This window comes from Pelobates fuscus, chromosome 13, assembly GCF_036172605.1.
Source record: "Pelobates fuscus isolate aPelFus1 chromosome 13, aPelFus1.pri, whole genome shotgun sequence".
Taxonomy (NCBI): domain Eukaryota; kingdom Metazoa; phylum Chordata; class Amphibia; order Anura; family Pelobatidae; genus Pelobates; species Pelobates fuscus.
This window is the reverse complement of record NC_086329.1, coordinates 106,910,430-106,932,463: the sequence shown is the minus strand read 5'-3', so window position 1 is coordinate 106,932,463 and position 22,034 is coordinate 106,910,430. Positions and strand designations below refer to the sequence as shown.

The 22,034-nt window shown below is 41.9% G+C and overlaps 1 protein-coding gene across 9 annotated transcripts in view; it reads right to left on the bottom strand.

Moving 5' to 3' along the window:
• Nucleotides 1–22,034, bottom strand: part of ARHGEF11 (Rho guanine nucleotide exchange factor 11) — a 143,331-nt gene that overhangs the window by 5,346 nt on the left and 115,951 nt on the right. For 6 of the 9 annotated variants that reach the window (XM_063439675.1, XM_063439677.1, XM_063439679.1 and 3 more), the window contains 10 exons: nucleotides 21,619–21,694; nucleotides 20,908–21,075; nucleotides 20,255–20,342; nucleotides 19,615–19,722; nucleotides 18,503–18,585; nucleotides 17,710–17,940; nucleotides 17,164–17,580; nucleotides 14,590–14,685; nucleotides 11,293–11,585; nucleotides 10,008–10,194 (listed from right to left, as the gene is read on the bottom strand). In XM_063439675.1, the coding sequence (XP_063295745.1) occupies nucleotides 10,008–10,194; nucleotides 11,293–11,585; nucleotides 14,590–14,685; nucleotides 17,164–17,580; nucleotides 17,710–17,940; nucleotides 18,503–18,585; nucleotides 19,615–19,722; nucleotides 20,255–20,342; nucleotides 20,908–21,075; nucleotides 21,619–21,694 (1,747 nt within the window). Of the gene's footprint in view, nucleotides 1–9,985; nucleotides 10,195–11,292; nucleotides 11,586–14,589; nucleotides 14,686–17,163; nucleotides 17,581–17,709; nucleotides 17,941–18,502; nucleotides 18,586–19,614; nucleotides 19,723–20,254; nucleotides 20,343–20,907; nucleotides 21,076–21,618; nucleotides 21,695–22,034 lie in introns of all 9 variants that reach the window. The other 3 variants (XM_063439680.1, XM_063439676.1, XM_063439683.1) reach the window with 3 other exon arrangements.

Below are 22,034 nucleotides of genomic sequence, written 5' to 3'. Positions count from 1 at the left end.
AAAAAAGTCTGTGCAAACACAGCAATAGAACAATCAAGCTGCCACTATAAACCTTGGCTCGAAAGCGCACCAAAAAGTCAATTTCTACGCATACCTAGGAATTGCCCCCAATTAGATTTTAATCAACAAGCTGACTTTTTAAAGCACAAATTACCGTATATACTCGAGTATAAGCCGAGTTTTTCAGCCCATTTTTTGGGCTGAAAAACCCCAACTCGGCTTATACTCGAGTCAATAGTCTGTATTATGGCAATTTGCATTGCCATAATACAGACTGGGGGGAGAGGGGGGCTGGCAGAGCTGTACTTACCTTTCCTGCAGCTCCTGTCAGCTCTCTCCTCCTCCGCGCCGTCCGTTCAGCACCTCGGTCAGCTCCCAGTGTAAGTCTCGCGAGAGCCGCGGCTCTCGCGAGATTTACACTGGGAGCTGACAGAAGAGCAGAACGGACGGCGCAGAGGAGGAGAGAGCTGACAGGAGCTGCAGGAAAGGTAAGTACAGCTCTGCCAGCCCCCCTCTCCCCCCCACTGAACTGCCACTGGACCACCAGGGAAGGAGAGCCCCCCTCCCTGCCATATATCAAGCAGGGAGGGGGGACGAAAAAAAATATATAAATAAAATAAGAAAAAAAATAATAATAAAAAAAAAAGGGGTATAAGGACCACTATGGGAGGTGGGGGGGGGGTATAAGGACCACTATGGGAGGTGGGGGGGGGGTATAAGGACCACTATGGGAGGGGGGGGGGGGTATAAGGACCACAATGGGAGGGAGGGGGTGGGTTAAGGACCACTATGGGAGGGAGGGGGGTATAAGGACCGCTATGGGAGGGAGGGGGGGTATAAGGACCAATATGGGAGGGAGGGGGGGGGGGGGTAAGGACCACTATGGGAGGGAGGGAGGGGGGGATAAGGACCACTATGGGAGGGAGGGGGGGTATAAGGACCACTATGGGAGGGAGGGGGGTATAAGGACCACTATGGGAGGGAGGGGGGGATAAGGACCACTATGGGAGGGAGGGGGGGGGATAAGGACCACTATGGGAGGGAGGGGGGTATAAGGACCACTATGGGAGGGAGGGGGGGATAAGGACCACTATGGGAGGGAGGGGGGGATAAGGACCACTATGGGAGGGAGGGGGGGGGATAAGGACCACTATGGGAGGGAGGGGGGGTATAAGGACCACTATGGGAGGGAGGGGGGTATAAGGACCACTATGGGAGGGGGTGGGATAAGGACCACTATGGGAGGGAGGGGGGTATAAGGACCATTATGGGAGGGAGGGGGGGGGTATATGGACCACTATGGGAGGGATGGGGGGGATAAGGAACACTATGGGAGGGAGAAGGGGGATAAGGACCACTATGAGAGGGGAGGGGGAAGTAAGGACCACTAGGGGAGGGGAGGGTAAGGACCACTAGGGGAGGGGTGAGTCAGGACCACTGGGGGGGGGGGAGTGAAGGAACACGGGGGTGGGGAGGTAAGGACCACTGAGGGAGGAGGAGGGGAAGTCAGGACATATGGGGGGGGGGAGGGGGCGGCAAAAAATGTTTTGCCTACGGCGGCAAATATCCTTGCACCGGCCCTGCACACACTGCATTCACACACTGCATTCATGCACACACACACTGCACTCATACACACGCTGCACTCATACACACACACATACGCACACACATACGCACACACTGCATTCATTATACACACACTGTAAATAAATATTCAATTAATATATTTTTTTTAGGATCTAATTTTATTTAGAAATTTACCAGTAGCTGCTGCATTTCCCACCCTAGTCTTATACTCGAGTCAATAAGTTTTCCCAGTTTTTTGGGATAAAATTAGGGGCCTCGGCTTATATTCGGGTCGGCTTATACTCGAGTATATACGGTAATTGAAAAAACTACTCCTCTTCTGACTTAAACGTTAATTTCTCTTTTCTTAATGGTATCAATTGTTTTGTTTAACATACAAAACCAAATGCACTTCACCCCTTCCAGTCATTTTTAATTTCAATAATAAAAGCGGATATGTCAAAAAAAAAAGAAAAAAAATCACTGGCACCTATTAAGACAAGACGAGACCCTTATGCAAATTATACCAGAAAAAACAAACAGAATATTCAGAGGAGCTCCTAACTTCAAATCTATTTTAACCTCCAATTTCACTAGAGAAATTAAGACAAAAAATGAACTAACTTCTTTTTTACCTGTAGTGTGTAGTGAGTGCAAATAATGTGTGTATAATGGATGCAGTGTATGTAGTTTGTTTGTAGTGAGTGCAGAGTGTGTATAATGAATGCAGAGTGTGTTTGTAATGAGTGCAGAGTGTGTATAATGAATGTAGTGTGTGTAGTGAGTACAGTGTGTATCGTGACTGTAGTATGTTTGCAGTGAGTGCAATGTGTGTATAATGGATGCAGTGTGTGTAGTGAATGTAGTGTGTTTGTAATGAATGCAGAGTGTGTATAATGAATGCAGAGTGTGTATAGTGAATCTAGTGTGTGTAGTGAGTACAGTGTGTATAGTGAATGTAGTGTGTTTGTAGTGAGTGCAGAGTGTGTATAATGAATGCAGAGTGTGTTTGTAATGAGTGCAGAGTGTGTATAATGAATGTAGTGTGTGTAGTGAGTACAGTGTGTATCGTGACTGTAGTATGTTTGCAGTGAGTGCAATGTGTGTATAATGGATGCAGTGTGTGTAGTGAATGTAGTGTGTTTGTAATGAATGCAGAGTGTGTATAATGAATGCAGAGTGTGTATAGTGAATCTAGTGTGTGTAGTGAGTACAGTGTGTATAGTGAATGTAGTGTGTTTGTAGTGAGTGCAGAGTGTGTATAATGAATGCAGAGTGTGTTTGTAATGAGTGCAGAGTGTGTATAATGAATGTAGTGTGTGTAGTGAGTACAGTGTGTATCGTGACTGTAGTATGTTTGCAGTGAGTGCAATGTGTGTATAATGGATGCAGTGTGTGTAGTGAATGTAGTGTGTTTGTAATGAATGCAGAGTGTGTATAATGAATGCAGAGTGTGTATAGTGAATCTAGTGTGTGTAGTGAGTACAGTGTGTATAGTGAATGTAGTGTGTTTAATGAATGCAGAGTGTGTTTGTAATGAGTGCAGAGTGTGTATAATGAATGTAGTGTATATGTAGTAAGTGCAGATTGTGTATAATAAATGCAGTGTGTGTGTGTTTGTGTTGGATGGTTTGTGTGTGTGTTGGATTGTGTGTGTGTGTGTTTGATGATGTGTCTCAACTCTGCCAACCTCTGCAAAGCAGAATGAAAGCAATGCCAAAACACGCATGGGAATGTGTGGCATTTCTCTGCAGATGCCCAAGCAAGCATAAATGTTCATGGGGCAATCAACACAAAAGTGCTGCAGAGGTGTGTACATACTCTATTCTGTACACCCCACTGTAAAGTACTACAGTAACATTTAAAAGAACAAGAAGATATAAAAAGTACTTTCCTTTAATGAACATGTAAGCCACCACTGCAATGGAAAGCAGTATTGCGATGTTATTAACAAACAATCTACAGTAAAAAGTAATCAACCATTTAATAGATATACCCCAACACACTCATTTAATTTTTTTTCGGTGGGGGGGAGGGGGGGGGGGGGGTGTGTTAGATTCCATTTTACAGCTACTGTATGCTCTACACTTTTTATCCAACACAGACATTCCCATCTGTGCTGGACATTGTCCATATAGAGGATTCTGATTTAAAAATCCTTCGGAAAACCATGCATTCACACCTGACCAATCATACATTTCCGAATAAACTGTATTACAAGTGTATGAATGGAAGCACCAAGATCGTCTCAGACCACCACGTCCGATATAAACTATAGTCTAAAGGGAGTGGGGCAGTAAACCTCGGTCAGCTGTCTGACTGACATCTGGGATGGTGTAAAAAAAATGTGTTTTATAAAAGATTTCTCTTTACCTCAACTCTTAAAAAAAAAAAAAAAAATAGTAATAATTTTTAAATCCTCCAAATACAAGGGAAGCAAGCGAGTTGTAGTGCTTTAAGAGCTTGGAGTGTTGGCTCATTTTAGGAGGTTTCTGTAAATCATCAAGTCTGTTCTACCTGTTTATATCTAAATTGCATACTTTGTTCTAATAAGCTATATTTTTACCATGTATTATATGATTGTTAATCAAAATATTTATATAAATTACTTAGCCTACACTGCATACACACATACACTAACATACATACACACACACACACACATACACTAACAGAAATAAACACATACACACAGACATACATATATACAAATTATTAAAATTAACATTTCCCACCCACCCAGCCTCCCTACCTTTTAGGAAAGCTGGCATGGATGGGTCCCTGGGGTCCAGTGGGGCTGCAGTGAAGCGGGCGGCTCTCTCCCTGTCACACGCGGCGAGGGAGCTGTGTCCTCTCTGCTCCCTCTCGCCGCGTGGGTTGTCTACTGATGCAGGGAGCCGGAATATGACGTCATATTCCGGCTCCCTGCATCAGAAAACGGCGCCACGAGAGGGAGCAGAGAGGACACAGCTCCCTCACCGCGTGTGACAGGGAGAGAGCCGCCCGACGGGGGGGGGATCAGGTGGCCCCCCCATGACAGGGGGAACACAGGGAATTTGGGGGCGGCGTTCCTGCAGGACTCTAGCCCTGATCTATCCATTCTAATATCCTAATACTCTTTTATATTGTTTATTGTTTGTATTTATGTAAATTATTTCCTGTACTAATATATTCATTGTCTCTATCTGCACCACTCCCCCAATGGAGCTCCCTTTGCCCTCCCCAATATGGCCACCATCATGTGTGGCTACTTTATCTTCCACCTTATAGGAACCTTGTCAAAAATGACCTCCCCAACAAGGCCGCCGCTATTTTCAGCCACTATTTGACCTTCACAACATGGCCGCCACAATTTGCCTCTTGCCCTTCCCAATATGGCCGATGGCATCCACATTGGCTATGTAATCATTTACTACATATCCAATGTAGCATTGCGACCAACTTCCCAATGCTATTTTTCGCTTAATCTAACCCTCGTTTTGTATAAAATGATATTTAACCTCTGTACTACACTAAGAATACAATTTAATGCCTTTTCTGTACTTTAAAAAGGTTTTTAAATATGTTTAATTCTGGGGGCGGAGCTTGCCAGCACAGCCGAGCGGACGCCATCTACTTGGGCTCCGATAAGATAACCGATTCCCCGCGGGAAAAAAAGGACGTACCGGGGCAATCCAACCCTGTCGACACCACCATCAGCTTGGGGGATTGACCTGTTGCCCACCGATGCCCTTCTTCCAGCCGCCGAAATCGGGCAAATCTAAGCGCCGGTCCGGGGCCTACAAAGCACCGGCCTACATTAGCTGGGACACGCTTCTTGGAGGTGCAGTACTTACCCAGAGCTGACGAGATACCTCCACAACCCCCACAGAGTCCCACAGCAAACCCGGTGGACATGAGGCGCAAACAGCAAAAGCCCTCGCACGGAGATGTCCAGGACTCAAGAGACATAAGCACAATGCTGCAAAAGTCGGCACCATCCAAAATGGCGGCCAGGGAGAGCCTCAGACAGGATGGAACACAAGGGGACACAGGCCACAGTGGTGAGGGATGACACAGACACCACACATCTTGACTCCATAACCAGCAACCTAGCCACTAAACAGGACTTACAAACTCTCTTACTGAACATACAGAAACTACTGGCAGCGGACACAGCGGCAATTAAAAAGGACGTCCAGCAGGTCACAGACCGCGTCAGTGCCACAGAGAATGACATACAAGATGTCCGCACAGAGATATCAACTATGCAAAACACCCTAAGCAAACTTCAGTCCGCTAACCAGGTACTTACCTCACAAATTTCAGCGCTAGAAGACGCCACAGGCGTAATAACGTCAAGATTCGCGGGGTCCCTGACACAGTAACAGCAGAGGAACTGCCCCACTACCTGCGACGCCTAGTGGCCTCTGTGCTACCGGCCCCAGCGGTGAGAAAATTTACTATTGACGGGGCGTACCGCTTACCTGGACCCACCAAGGCACAACCAGCTGCCCCCAGGGATATTGTCCTCCGCTGCATATCATATCAGGACAAAGGACACTTGCCGACAGCCCTGAGGGACAAAACCCCATATACATTCGAAGGCTCCCAGCTCACGGTCTACCAGGACCTCACAAGGGCCACCCTACAATGGCGCAGATCTCTACAACCAATCACATCTCAACTACGCACGGCAGGGATCGCATACAGTTGGGGGACCCCACGATCCCTACTGGTATCACACGAAGGAGCCACACACAAGCTGGGAACTGTCTCCGAAGGACCAACGCTCCTGACTGCACTGGGTCTACACATGCCCACCACTATCCCATCTGGGCCGCCGAACCCTGGAGGCTGGGATCAAGCTAACATTGCGATATTTGAACCAAGAACTGGCCGCGCCCCCACCAACCCGACTATATAACATGCTACAGAAAATCGCACCAAAGCTGTTACCCATGGTGTGCCTGCGTTTCCTTTATGTTTGCTTGTTTTCTTTTTCTTTCATGTTATCTACAAATGTTCTACAGCTCTCTCACACTCTTGACCACCCTGCCAACCATGACATACATGCTGTAACGCAGCACGAGCGATATAGCCTGACACGGCCTAAAAGGGTGTCTTATATACCGCACCTACACGCGGTCACAGACTGACGATCCCCGCTGGCAAAAAATTTGTATATACCCCCCGCTACCCCCATGGTTAGGGGCACCCCACGCAGAGGAGAACCTCAACACCAGAGGTGCTCAGACCTACACTACTAGCATGGAGAAGGGCTACTGCCCCCCTCATAACACAACGGGCACCACCGGTCACAACTCCTTAATTCACCCCTCACTCTTACTCTACTCTCCCAGTTCAATATGCAAAACACAACCCTCATGCAATCTCTAGATCGAGTCCTACATCACCCCCTCAACCTGTCATTTGTAAATGTAATCTTGACTCGTGTTACCTTGTTTAACTACCATATAAAACAGCGCCGATACCCTAACAAGTGATATGATCTTGTACTATCATGTTAACTGTATTGCTGATGTTTTGAAGCGTTAATATGTCTATGCAACGCACCAACAAAATAAAGAATTTAAAAAAAAATATATGTTTAATTCTGATTGGATAATGCTAATTTTGGCAACATTTTTATCCCTATATAAACTCCTAAAGGTGAAACGCGTTATGGACATTTAATATTGTGTATTTTAACTTATTAAAGGTTTTTTGGTCACCTGTGTGTGCCAATCTCCTGTTATATGCACTTTCCCTGGTAATTTTATAGTTCAAGTAATCTCGAGGTGGGGATAATACCACCAACGCCGTATTCATTGAACAGTCAGCCTGCTCTATCCGTTCTGCACTATCACCTGTTCCTGTCGTTTATATCATCTTGGTGTGAACGTGGTTGACAGCTGCCGTTTATCCTTTAAAGCGGGGATTATACCGCTGTACGCCTATACTGCTAGAGCTGCCTATAGCTCTTCCAAATGTGAGTGTCCCATCGTTACCTTTTCCTTATATTAAAGACTGTACTCAACAAGCTACACTATCACCTATCCCTGTCTTTTGTCTTCCATATTATCTATGGTCAAGCTGAATTGAGGACAGTACATCCTATCAAGCATTGACCTTTTCATCTTTGGATTACAAAAACTTTCTTTGTGAGAATTTTGCACCAGATCTATTTCTGCTTTTGTGCCAAATAAGTTGTACTATTAGTGTTTACCTGTGGCGCAGCCCTTCCCTTTTCTTTTGTTCTTCTTGTTCTCTCCAAAGGGTTTTGAGGGATTCCCTTTGCTGGGCCCGCTGCCTACCCAATAATCCTGTGTTAATTAGCGCTGACCTTCTGTTTTGTATTTTGCATTACGGTAGTACTGCTTGGAAACCGATATTGCATCAGAGTGAACACAAGAGAATGATATCAGTGGTTCCCCCTATGGCCTGTTGGCTTGCCATCGATAGTATATATTGTGTGATATGCCCTCTGTTCACTGAGCTGGCACTCCATCCCAACCGAGCCAGTGAGCACACCCGTTCATGCACTACGTCCCAACCGAGCCAGTGAGCACACCCGTTCATGCACTACGTCCCAACCGAGCCAGTGAGCACACCCGATCATGCACTACGTCCCAACCGAGCCAGTGAGCACACCCGTTCATGCACTACGTCCCAACCGAGCCAGTGAGCACACCCGTTCATGCACTACGTCCCAACCGAGCCAGTGAGCACACCCGTTCATGCACTACGTCCCAACCGTCACTTAGCATGTTTTTTTCTTACCAAATACTCTCATGTTTTACTCGTGACAGACCGTTTGCCTTGCGTGACTTTATGGTTTTGTAATTTTAAAATGTGAAGCTGACCTGCTTAGGAGTGTAGTATATTGCACTTTGTTACTCATGATACGAGTGTCATAGCTCCTTATTCATTATCTGTATTGTATTCATCACTTGCCTCAATAGAAGAAAGATTGACCTTTTTTTTTTTAAATTACTTTGAATTTACATTGAATTCTCACTTTAGTAAATTATCGTGAATGAACTTATGGGGACTGGAGCAGTGCTCCGCTCCCCACCCAGTGTCCATCCTGTGTGCCCCCTGCGTCTTCCTTCAGCTGACATACAGCCCAGGAAAGGAGATAGGGAGAGATGATAGGCTGCGAGTTTCTAAGCAAGCCTTCCTAGTCTGTGTGGCAGTCGGAGGAAGGACAAAGCGGTCAGCACCGGTAGACCAACCTCAGGGTTACCAATTTAAAAATGGTAAACCTCTGAAAGGAAGATGGCACCCAGGTACTCCTACCACGATAACAACTTTATTGAGAGTAAGTTATGAGGTGGGAGGAGTCTTTTAAAATTCATATATAAACCATTTGAAGGTGAAAAATATATTTGTTATAAATACTGAACACCAAATAGAATTATTGGTATAAGTATTCAACCACCAAAGCCACTGCTTGGTAAAATCAGAATTATAGCTGTGCCCTAAACTATTTTTTTTCAAATTGTTAATTTATAGAGATTTTCTGAATGGGTTTTGATGGGTCCATTATAAAGACATATCAGATCTTTAAGGGTTCAGTATTATCCTGGTAGGGGAATTAAAGCCTGTGTCGTACAATTTTGCTCTAGGATTATCCAAATATCTTGAGTTTGGTGAAAAGCGTGTGGGACACACATAGCACAGGATGCAATAAGGGATCTGCTTGGCAATTTTTCTTTTTTGCTGCACATCCCGGAAAGCCAACATTGTGGGTCATCTGGGGTTCCAGTTCTTTCAGTAGACGATGTTCTCTTTGTTGCTTGTCAGGAAGACTGCCAATAGAGGTGTGTTTAACCCGGCACTTTCTACAAACACGCAAAATGTGCAGGGTTAAAATGACAGGACCACTTCACTGAGATGAAGAGGTATGGGTGCCTTAAATGGTGCTGTGGCTTGACGTATTTCTTTTTAACCTAACCTTGATTGGAGCTTCTATCGGATTTTATACTGGACCTGTTTTGATATGTCCTTGGTCTTTTGAGACATGGTTTTGTTCAGATGAAACTCTGGGGCTTATCAAAACAGGTTAGTATTTTTTGTTTGTTTTTATTTAGCTTAAATTGACACTTACATTGATCATTTATGGATTAGACTCCAATAAAATAATTGTGACTTCTGAAGGCATCAAGTTGCACAGAGATAATTTTGTGATTTCATTGAGGTAAAATGTAAAGCAGCAATCTTTAGTTCTGCTAATAACAGGATATAAATCTGTAACACTACAAAATGTGGAAGACAAGATCAAGGTTTGATTGAGATGTCTTAGGTGGGTACCAGCTGGCTTACCTAACCTACGTGCTTTGGCACTTGTTCCCAATTTCTATAAGTATTTTCTTCACTTAATCCACGGGTTATTAATCTAATACGAATCAAAGCTGTAAAACCATAAACTCACAATCACACAATAAGCTCCTTACTGTCACGGTGGATTGAGACGGATACGCTGTTCCTCACGAAGAAGAGAGAGTTGCTATTCATGGTGGGTACGTGGTGTAACTGCCTGTGCTTGTCCTCTTCTTCACTGGGCTCTGCCTGGTGGTTCAATTCTTCATTGGCAGTTCGTCCCAAAGACCTTAACAGTTCTTGGTGTGCAGACTCCACTTCCTGAATTGAATGGAAAAATGGACAGGGTTACTCACTTGCCCCATGTCATATCATGCGTCGACTCCCTCTTTCATTTCGGTTAAAAAATATGCCACAGTTAGTTAGGTCTCTCTTCCCATGACCCCGTCGCTCACTGACAGACTGTTTCCAAGCTGGCCATCTATCTGAATGCACTACTCAGCAATGTCTGACTCTCCCCACCCAAAACCATCCTCAAAACAGTCTTAACTATCATTCCATAAACCATCTCTTATACTTTCATGGTCTCCATCATCTACGCTTACCCTTCTTCTGCCAAGGTCTGTGGTATGAGCGGTCTATATACCATTATCTGTCTAGTTTGCTTCACGCTTTAAAATCCCTTTTAAACAAATATTTATTTAATGCATTCAAACCTACCGTATTGGTTAGCCATTGTGTTTGACAAAATATAATTTCCTTTTAATATAAATCGTTCAAGAGGCAGTCTCTTTTCAAATGATACACATGGGCTGCATAAAACGCTGAAGTCTTGTGACACCATTTTTTCCAAAGTTAAAATCTAAATATTTTGGCAAAACATATACATTTGTGGCATATAACCCCTCCTCCTCCTCTCCCCCATAATCTCCAATCTAAAATACTTCTTTCTTGTTGGTTACAATACAGAGTGACGAGATCACCGTTTCCGGTCTTCCCATCTCTTACAACCAGCAGTGTTTCTCTACCAACAAATCTGTTCATGTAAGCAGGAAGCACAGCAAAGCACAGCAAAGATTTCTGGGATTTGTATTTCAGATGCTAACCTTCACAGGTAGAAAAACTATAACGGGACAGCAAGGAATTTAGGAGATATTTGACAGAAGTTTGAAAAGTCCCACAGAAAAGCATTAGTACATCGCAGTTGGCTGATCACCGTTTTGTTTGGGCAATTTCCTACTTCAGTTAGGATAATTTTTTGTTGTTTTCGTATGTATTGTAATTATTATGCAATGCATTAAAAAATATAATGGGTCAACTGCAGCCACAATGCCCTTTTAAAGAGAGCAGCAGTCATGACATTCAATACCTCAACCCAGGCATATAGCAAAGGCGTATAAGCCTTAAAATGTGCTTTACCTTTAACCTTTCAAGCTTGGCCGTCAGCTGCGCTATCGTCCTAAAGATCATATCAACATCCTGAATGATCAGATTCGGTGCCGGTAAATCGGAGTGAGCTGGTTCATTAGAAGTAGGGTCTGAGCTTCTAGTTGGTGGATCTACAATTCCCGAATGTGCATGCTCTCGAAAATCAGAGAAACTAGGACTTGATGCTCGCTCAGAGTCACTTTTCAAGTTACATACTCCTCGTTGTTCCTCTTCAGGTGGGGGCAATACAGAAGAAGTGGGCATTACCACATAAAATAAGTTTCCTAATATAGGGGATGGAAAAAGGTAGTTATAATATTATTTTACAAGCTTTTGCATGTACACAAAAAAGTACAACAAGCTTTTTTGGAGAGATGTACTGTGAAAGACATTCTTGGCTTGCAAATTCAGACCAACTAATGTTGAATGAGTTAAGACAGCCATTGACTAGGTCATGCCAAAACTGGGGTAAGTGCTCAAACAACGGGTTAGCAAATTAGATCTCAGCTACTTCAGCATTCCACAATGAGTGTTAATAAGGGAGATGGTAAGGTTAGGAGGCCCTCCAAATGGACATGGATGATGAAAAGAAGAGGAACTAAACAAAAACAAAACAAAGCGTATGTGTTAGGTTAACAAGGCATCACCCTTAAAAAGTCCATCAATAAAGATGAAGGTCAAACCTCAATATCAAATTCAGGCCTTCACAGGACCCAATTGTATGAACAGTTGACACTACAAGTAATACAAATATCAAAGTATTTTTCATATAACTGGTCACCTGTTCTCAAGTATTTCCTGGGGCTAGATCACACAATTTAGATATTCTCAATTTATTAAACGTGCAATAATAGAACGTGTGACTCAGATACTGAAGTTGAAGTTCTCACCAATATCTGGTCAAGCTAAATCAAAATACACCTTGAATTTAAATAAAAAAAAACAAAAACAAACCTCAGCTGCCAGGCATCCATACAAATATTAAGATACAATATGTACAGATTCTCCAGATTTAATTCCTACCACCTTATAACGAATGCTGGCAACACATCCCATAACGGAATGTACGCACTTAAGGTATCGTTTTTAAAATATATTTTGGCTCAATGTAACAAAGGAGAGTGGAATGGTGCAATCTACTTTAGAGGAACAGTAAAGTTAACGTATTGCTTATATTAAAAGGGACACCCTAGTCACCAGAACTCTAGTTTTGGTGAGTATAAGTATGTCTCTGCAAGCTATTTACTGCAAACACTGGCTTTTAACTAGGCAGTGCCAACGTTAGTCCCTAGGAACACTTCTAGTGGCAGCCACTCAGATGGCCACTAGAGGTGCTTCCTGGGGCAGTGCTTCACAGTGTGCAGTACTTCGGGTCAGTGTCTGTATAGAGGCACTGACTTTTGCACTAAGTCAATGCATCTCTATGAGGAGATGCTGACTGGCCAGCATGTCCTTGTGTTGCACAAATGCACGATAGCGTCCCAATGCTTTCCTATGTGAAAGCATTGGATTGGGTAATATCATCAAGTCTGATTATCTCAGGCAAGGGGCGGAACATGTGCAGAATCAAACCCACGAGGCTCTGAAAAAAGTGGAGTATATCATCTTTTTAAACGGAGGTAAGTGGGGCAGTGAACCCAACAATTATTTAGACCTATAGCGTCAGGAATACATGTTTATATTACTAACACTATAGTGTTCTTTTAAGAATTCCTCAAACTCAACACCCTCTGTTCCTGTGTGTCCAACTCGTCTTGTTGCAAATACGTGTCTTAGTCCAGCTCTTGTATAGCTCGGCGGAATTTGTTGGCACTTTATAAATAACTCCCAAACAGTATTGTGGATTGGACTTCCTTTATTATGGTTTTATTGCAAAAGTGCATGTTTATGTAGGATCATGTTATTAAAAGTGATGAATATTGTACGTAATGTTTCAGAAGGCCAAGCAAATAAGCTTGGTTAAACTCTTAATTTTTTCTGATAAAATATTCATATGTTCGATAAATATTCCATAAAACCTTAATGATTTTATTTAAATAATGAATTCGGCATATTCACGGTTTAACCCCTTAAGGACCAAACTTCTGGAATAAAAGGGAATCATGACATGTCACACGTCATGTGTCCTTACGGGGTTAAAAAGAAATAGAAGAATTGTCTGTGTTTGATAAGCAATACATTATCATATTGTACCAAACATTCCAAATTAAAGCTGTATGCCTCCTAATTCCTTATTTAGGATCAAAACGTTTTTTGGTCTCCTCGAACAATGAGTAGTGAGATTAGAGTTGCACCTTGATGGCGCGTTAACACAGACTCGCTTGTTTTGAACAAGCAGCCCATGATTAACCAATGGCACAAAGTAATCATTTTTGGCAGACATGGCTCCTATAGCAATCACAATATGTATTCCCCAGGTACCATTTAATCTCTCTGAGCCTAATCTACCCTTTCTTATTTGGCAGTCTGTGGCTCCTCGGGTATTATTGTACTTATTTAAGTTGTTGTGGTTTAAGTAATCTGTAACTCATGTTATTCACTAAAGGTTGCTTTTCATTTGCACTGCCTTAGTACACGTCAGGTGTTTTTACGTTTATGGTTCTGTAACTATGAATGGAATATTTAGTTTGTTGCTTCTTTCGAACTTAATGGCACTCAGTCTATCAACCATGGAAGATTAGGCATGGTCGGGAATTAAACCTTTGAGATGTTGCAGTTAATTCAGTATCCACTGAGCTCTCTCTCTCTCATACACTCGCCACCAATACATAGGATTTATGCCTTGCTATTTTGTCAATGGTTTTACTGTGCAATATAAAGTTACGTATAATTAGATTATGTTGAACAAGGTTCAGGGTGGCTTACTGGGAGAGCATCTTGCCATAAGATCTTCCCATGGGTACAGATGCAAGTCTAATAATTGTTTCAAATAAACAACCATCGATATCTAAAACCTGTTAGACTATCAGGTTTACCATTAAACCAACCTAGATATACGGCTTAATTAGCTAAAAGATGCTGTAAAAATATTGAGAGGACGCTTTAATGTAATTAGTAAACGCACAGAGATGGTAAAAACAGGACATTAATGGAGAATGGTTTCCAGAGCTATTAGCACAAACATGTGAAATTTGGATGCTGCAACACGTAAATTTGGTTGATTAAAAGGGTGATGCCATTCAAATGTATAAGATGATGATGATAAGACAGACAGAGATGGATCAATCTTGTTGAAAAAGCCCTCCTTTCTCCTGTCCACCTCTCAACTCAAAGACAGTGCTTCATTACCATCTAAAACCGTTCCACCGCCAACTTCCTGCAACTCTTTTTCTGATTGACTGTTGTCTGGCAATGGAATGACATCAATATTTCCCACCACCTCAGCTGTGCAGAAAACACCAGAAGGGGAGGAAAAAAAAAAAGGAGAAAAATAAAGAGAAAGGAAGGGAGGGGAAAAAGTGGGGGGAAAAAAAGATAAAACAAAAAGAATTTAGAAGATAAAACAGAAATCAGCTAAAAAGATCGTTAGTGTCCAATTTTGATTGATACACTCAGAAATGTACAGCCGTGAGTAACCTAGATTAAAATTAATTAGTTAATCCTAACTGCAGAAGAAAACAGCAAGGAATTAGGAGAACAGAGGAGGTGGACAGATGTGCTCTTATTTTGAACCGATGCCCCACATGCCCACCAACAAAATTATGATGTGTTCCCGGAGTATGTACATATTGTCCATGGCCATGTATGACAAATGAGTGGTCTAGTTTACAATGGTATCAAGTAGGAGGAATAATCCACCTGAACATATAGGAGGAATACTCTATGTCCGTATTCGGTAAAGGCTGCTGGCATGTGTTATGGTGAGACCACACAGGAGAATGAAGTAAGAGACAGAATGTGTAGTGGAGGGAGATCTCGGAGGTTTTGTCCATTGTAGGGTTTAGAACATGGGTAAGCAACTGTGGTTCTCCAGATGATCTACAGCTCTGCCGATGGTTTGCCAGCATTATGGATCTAAGAGCATCACAGTCAATGTAGACTAGAACATCTGGAGGGCCAATAGTTGCCTACTCCTGGCCTATAACATGGATGGAATAATGACAGCTAAGTTATTGTACATAATATAAACATCTGTAAACTCCTTGGCTAGACCAAGTAAGATAATATAAAAGGTGCTTTAAGGAGAAAATATCAGGCTCTCATTTGATTGATGCAATCATGATAACAAGTTTTGTTGTTTCCTGCTCATTGTTTCCTGCTCATTTACAACTAATTCTGCCAAATATTTCAATACAATTCTTAGTCGGATTTTGGAAAGTATAGCCAACTGAATTTTTAGATTAGCTGAGCAGGTCATGTAAATTCAAATAAAACATACTCTATCCATTCACTAATGCTCCTGTTGTATTTATTGAGTAAAATTGGAATTAATCTCACTCATTCACGTTAAACTAAGCAGCTGTGGATTTTATATATAGATTAGGTATATTAATATCAACAATTAATTTGACATGTTGTAGCATATTCATTTTCCAGGGTTGTATCATTCATTTGATAGCAACCACATATGTGGATTCGGTTCCAACATATGGCCATCATGTATTAAGCCCACCACTACTTCACTGTACCCGAATATTGGTGGGTCCTTCACTAATAAAATATGCTTTTATATTTATTTTAAACTTATTTTAATGAAGAATTTCCTACTCTACAATCCGGAGTCTGACTCAGTCATCTTCGGAACAGGAGGAGTGGTATTACTCATATTGTAGAGCTGCAGCTGTATCCTCGTTTTGTTTGTATTCATAGCTACAGCAGAATACTGGTTAAAGGATATGCCCATCTATGACCAATCATCGGATCACTATGCACAAAGCATGGCTCACATACATAATTCTACCACGTTCACTGGGAACAAACTCAAAGGCATTAAGTACGCTTACATCACATTCCACAAAACGAAGGCTCTCTATGCCAAGTACGAGATGTAAGATACAAACCGTACCATCTTTACAAAGCACAACCTCTTGATCATCACAAGTCTTATTTTATTTATTAAGGTAGGTGGAAGACAAAACTTTATCATCTCCCGTTTGTTTGTTTTTCATGCTAAATCAGCTGTTACCTATATCATAAGTGCAAAATTAAATATAAAATAAAATTTATCTTTAGAAAAAAAAAAGAATATCTGAGGAGGCTTGTCAAACCAGTTTCTTACCCAAGGAATGTTATATTATCCACCAAATTAAACTTTCAGTCTGCCACAAAAGACAAATCTATTGGTGTGACAGGAGATAATGAACCGATAAACCCATAAACCCAAACCATGCAGGATAATCTCGTACGGAGAGAAGATGGAGTGCAGAGAGAATGTCTCCAAAACGATTCAGCTAATGTAACTCTCACACATAGTATTACACTCACTATACATTTCACTTTAGGATCAACGCTGTTCCTAAATAAAACTAGCAATTCTCAAGGATTAATTTACAAATTTCTGTTCATAAAGCCAAACCATGTCCTGTTCGGGAAGATTACCAATTTCCCTTTCATTAAACCATTTAATATAGGGATGAAATAAATAGAGGCTCCAGTCTTCCAATTGGTATGACAAATCTCCAACTGGTGGTCAAGAGGAAATCACTAAGCACATCACTGTGCTGGTGAGGTTTGTTTAGGAGTTAGCTTTGCCAAGTAGTTGCACAGATGGTCTAGATCAGCCCATGATGACAAGCTGCCTATAAGGCGGTATTTCTGTATTTGTGTTGTCATTAACCATGAGCAACTGTTCCCAGTTTGTTAATTACAATATAGCCTATGGAATGGATCGTCTGTGACCAAGATTCAAGGTTCTCTCCTTACCTTTCCGGACAACTCTGCACCCTTTGTTGGCATGGTCCTCAGAAACAGTTTCAAGCTGTTCAGACTTTTTGTGATGAAGAGAACTCTCAGGCGGATGTCTCTCAACACGACTCCAAGCATTTTCCTCTCCATCTCTGGAGAACGGCCTCTCCTGATGATCTTTCAAAGAGCTACCATTCTCTGAACTAACGAACGGTCGCGGTGTCAAGCTGTCCTTACCCTCGCTTTGGTGCCCGCTATCTAAAGTCTCTAATACTGTGTCTCCAGTCATTTCCCAGGGATGGCCAGATGCCCCAGTGATTGAAGGAGTGGGTGTTAGGTCATCTTCTGGTTCGGCCACAGGGGCCGTGGCAGAGTCAAACTCTGAAAGTCCCTGGGGAAGTAGACTCCGAAGGATCATTTGCCTCAGATTCTCAACTGGAGTAAAAGGAAGAAGAATAGGAAGGAAAGAATATTCATTGCTACACAGATAGTAAAAAGCATTCATCTTATTTTAGCTATTTTCTAAATTGATACGTACTCCAGGTTCTTCCAACTGAAACTTACCATCTTCCAGTGCGGACTCTGCCAGGCCCTCAGTCACAGGAGGCCACTGGTAGGGATGGAAGACAGAACCAGGTGACCTCTCAGAGCCACCCCCTGCATCCTCCACTTTGGATGGAAGAGGCTGCTGAGTGGGAGTCTGAGCCTCCTCTTCCGCCGAGCCTTCTATTTCGTTCTCTTCCTGTGGCTCCTCATGCTTAGCCTCATCCATTAGCGCAATATGCCTCTCATCTGCTGGGACACAGTAACAAAATTCAAGTGTCAGGTGGTTCAAAGGGCCTATTTAACTTCTATAGATTATCCAAGTGTAAGATTATGGTAATAATCTGTAAAATCAGAAAGTTGAGAAGTCATATGAGGGTTTCTTCTGCTTTCAGTTATCCCCACAGAGCTAATGGAAGTGACAAGAACTCTGGGCTACAGACAACTGAGAACTATTGTAAAAATCTGGGCTTCGGTACGCATACGCGCACAGCTCCAACTTTATTTGATCAATTTAGTCTAAACTGAGGAAAGAGGGGCTTGCAGGTGCAGCAGATAACAAATCTGCAACTTTTGCAAGCTGGGTTTTCATACACCCCCAAAGACAACATGAAGAAATAAATAAATACATGCATGTTTTCTTTGGTGGCATATTGACGAAATAGTTAAATCATTTAATGGAGGACTGTTCGGCATGAAAAGAAAAACAAAAATTGAGAAATTCCTTAAAAAGACAGAAGCATCTATATAATCATGTTACAGCACTACAAAACAAATTGTCATTGTGTTTTAGGCAATATAAAATAACACAAACCTGATGCGAGGTCCTCGCTGTTGGTTCGTAGACCGCGATCTGAGGGTAATAGGGCTGGGATGCCAGCACCCTGTAAAACCACACTGCAAGCAACAGGGATGTCACAAAATAAATACTGAAATTAGCACAGAGAAATCAACAGAAATAGGTAGAAATTTACTAATTACAAAACAGCGTCTTGGGGCGCGATGCTCAAGATCTTCATAAGAATATATTTTCCATTTCAAACTTTGGAAAACCGTCATGTTTTACCCTTCTTTTATAACAAACTATTATTTTATATTGAAGACATGTTCGTTGCATAAGTAAACTAGCATACTCAAAAGGTCTGACTTTTAACTTTGGTTATAGATTGTCAAATAATTGCATTTTTCACAGTAATTCAGTTCAGCTCTTACAATCCCATAAACACAGACCAAACCTCTCTGCATTTTCTGGAATTTTTGTGCCAACAATTGATCTGTAAGACAGTCTGGATCAGGAAGGGACACAAATGGCAAGAGGGACATTACATCAGATAAGTGATAGAATATCACCTGCTACCGATTAGTCTAAATAATACTGGTATGTGATCTAAGGGTTTATAGTACAGTACCAACTGAACGTGTTGGCAAACGTGTCGAACTGACAATTCCAAAGCGGGAACAAAAAAGTAAATCAAGAATGAACTAATGAAATGAATTGTGGACCATATTAACTAAGAAGGTATAGCCCAAACAGTATATGAATTAAAAGGGAATAGCTTGTATTGTAAATGAAGGGAACAATGATTTAAGGAGATTGCCACCAGACTGAATATGAGCCAAGATGGCAAAGCAAACCAGTTCAAGCTGGATAAGATTAGAAAGAAAGAAAAAGTATGGATCACCTATGGAAGAAAAAAATAAATAAATCAGACTTTGAATGCTTAATATCAACTGTCCGAGCAACTACTAGCTATCAGCGTATATCTTCCTGAACCATTTGCACTATATAAATGTACCATGTTGAAATATGTGACTATAGTGAGTGTCAACTTCTGGTTAAAACCGAAAACATTGTGTGGTATATTCCACGCACCGAGTTTATTTTCTAGAACCTCTCTCTCACTGACTACTGTGTGGGCGTCTCACCTGGCAGACGGAGGCCGTGGACTAGTTAGTTCCTGAGTGCTTAGTTTTGTAGCGCTAGAGGGATTCCTCATGGAACCTTTGGTTGCTTCTTCCAGAAGCTCCTTCCACCTGTGTGCAATCAGATAAAATTAGGTGTTTCAAGACATGTGTTCCTGAGGTTTGCATGCATGCTTACAGATTAACAACATTATCTAAAACATCCGTACTCCTCCTAGGGTAAAACATTTATGTATCCATATGACAAAGCCCTTCCAGGCAGTGCTTCCATGTAATACAGACCATGTGGTCTTTATTAAAGATATTTAATACAACACAATTACTAAAACAAATATACATTCTAAACTTAGGAGAATTTTAAGGATCATCTGTGCCACTATTTAAGCCCTGGCCACCTGGTGTGAAAAAATCCTCTTTATTAGGTGCAAATAGATTTTGCAAATGAAGTGTGATCCACCAAATTGGAAGTATCTTCTGGTAAGCTCTCAATCAATTATATACAACTTGTAAAACCACGTTAGGTCAGAGACAGGCAAGTTAGCCAATTCTATAAGTAAATATTTAAACGTGGCAAACCTATTGCACAACTAAATCATACTATAGTTAGAGGAGAACCAGTGTGGTTTCCTGTCACTGGCCTTACGTATTTTTCTCTGAGGATGTGAGTGCCACCAGTTCGTAGATCTGAGGTCCAAGCTCCGACGTGCAGATGATAAATAGGGCTTTCTTATCTGCAAGAGAAGAACCACCAGTTACTCTTTGTTGGTTTGCCAAGTTGCACAGCTTTCCATATGCATCGGTCTAGGCCCCTATTTTACCTTTTTCCCATCTTTATTTTATACCCGAACCTGGGTGCTGCCATCTTTGTGTTGTCAGATGAAGGCCCTATGGGACATGTAATCAGCCCACACTAGATAGCGCTATGAAATTCCCACGCATGGCCAGTTGAACACTTGGGCATTCGCTATTTGGACGGAATTTTGGCTATTCATGCGTCAGAACTCCCCCCATGCCCCCAGTCATTATACGAGGGTCAATATGACCCCCATATTAGCATAAGAGATTAAAGTCTCCAGAATGCCGCTACCCTCAGCATAACTTCTAAACAGTGAGCAGCCATTTGCTTACAATAAATCCATTAGAAAAAATGCAAATTATTGCTATTGATATAGCTTGGTGTCTAGGACTACGGCTATGTCAGTGACAAGTGTCCAAGAATCTCAATGTTACGATGGCACTGACTGGCCATAGAGGATTTAATATTTATCCCATAAAAAAAAAAAAAGCAATTCTTACCAGTTGCCACCGATCGGACTAAAATGGAGTTTAGTTTGATAATGGGGCTGAAGGTCTGTTTGGTGTCTGTGGAAACTACGTTGGTTTTACTGTGACACTTCAGCACCAGTTTCTCATCCTGTTTTTGCAGAAGAACCAAGAGATCTTCCAGAAGGAGAACATGCACGTCTGTCATCGATAAAATAAAAGGAGGACAAAGGAACAGAAAGGACATTGGAAGAAAGAATATATAATTAATGGATGATGACTTAGAAAGAGACTGCAAAAAGACCAAAAAAATGTATCACGACAAATGTCAAATAATCTGAAAAAGCAAGTGAAAGGAATTTCCTAGACAAAACCTCAACCAGTATATTAACCAATATGACCTTATTGGACCCCCAGTGAATTTCCCTAAAACCATAGATTGTTCTTTTCTAGGAGTCCATGGAGGTTCCCTTATCTCTTTGAATCACTCTAGGTCCATGTGGGATAATGATAGACACGTTTTATTTTCTATGTGATCTCTTGTGAGAAGTGTGCTTAAAATAACCGGCAGTAGGTTTCTAGCACACTAAAAATAAAACCTCCGAATGTCTTTCTGGATGAGACGTGATGGCAGATTGGGTTCCTGTAAAAACTCCACAAGGAGGGCTTTAGCTTGTTATATTGCAATCACGTGGTATATTCAGCTTGACCCTTGCACATCTGTGCACTACTGTTAGTACCCACCAATGGTTTTATCTCTTGCTATCCTCCAGGTCAGAGAGCCTTCGTGGATCATGCGCCGCACTGTTAGGTCCAAGTTCTGTGAATAGGAGGAAAGTCAGGATAATGTCAGGAGTAAGGCCGTGCAAAGGAAAGGGAAGTATAATCATGGCCATTGGCTAAATCAATAATGTAACCTTTACAGGCTTGCCAATACCAGGAGAGAATGGCCATCATTGAAACAATCCAGTACGGGAATGTAGGGAATATTCCAAAAAGGAACTTGTACCTCATGGCGTAAATGCACTGACTCGGCTAAACACAGCTGCAAGTGAGTCTGTTTAGAGACATGCTTGTGCTGAATGTTTCAGGGACATTTTTCGGCATTTTAAAAGTTTAAGTTTAGAGAAATAAAAACCTGGGGGGGGAAGCCAGGACAT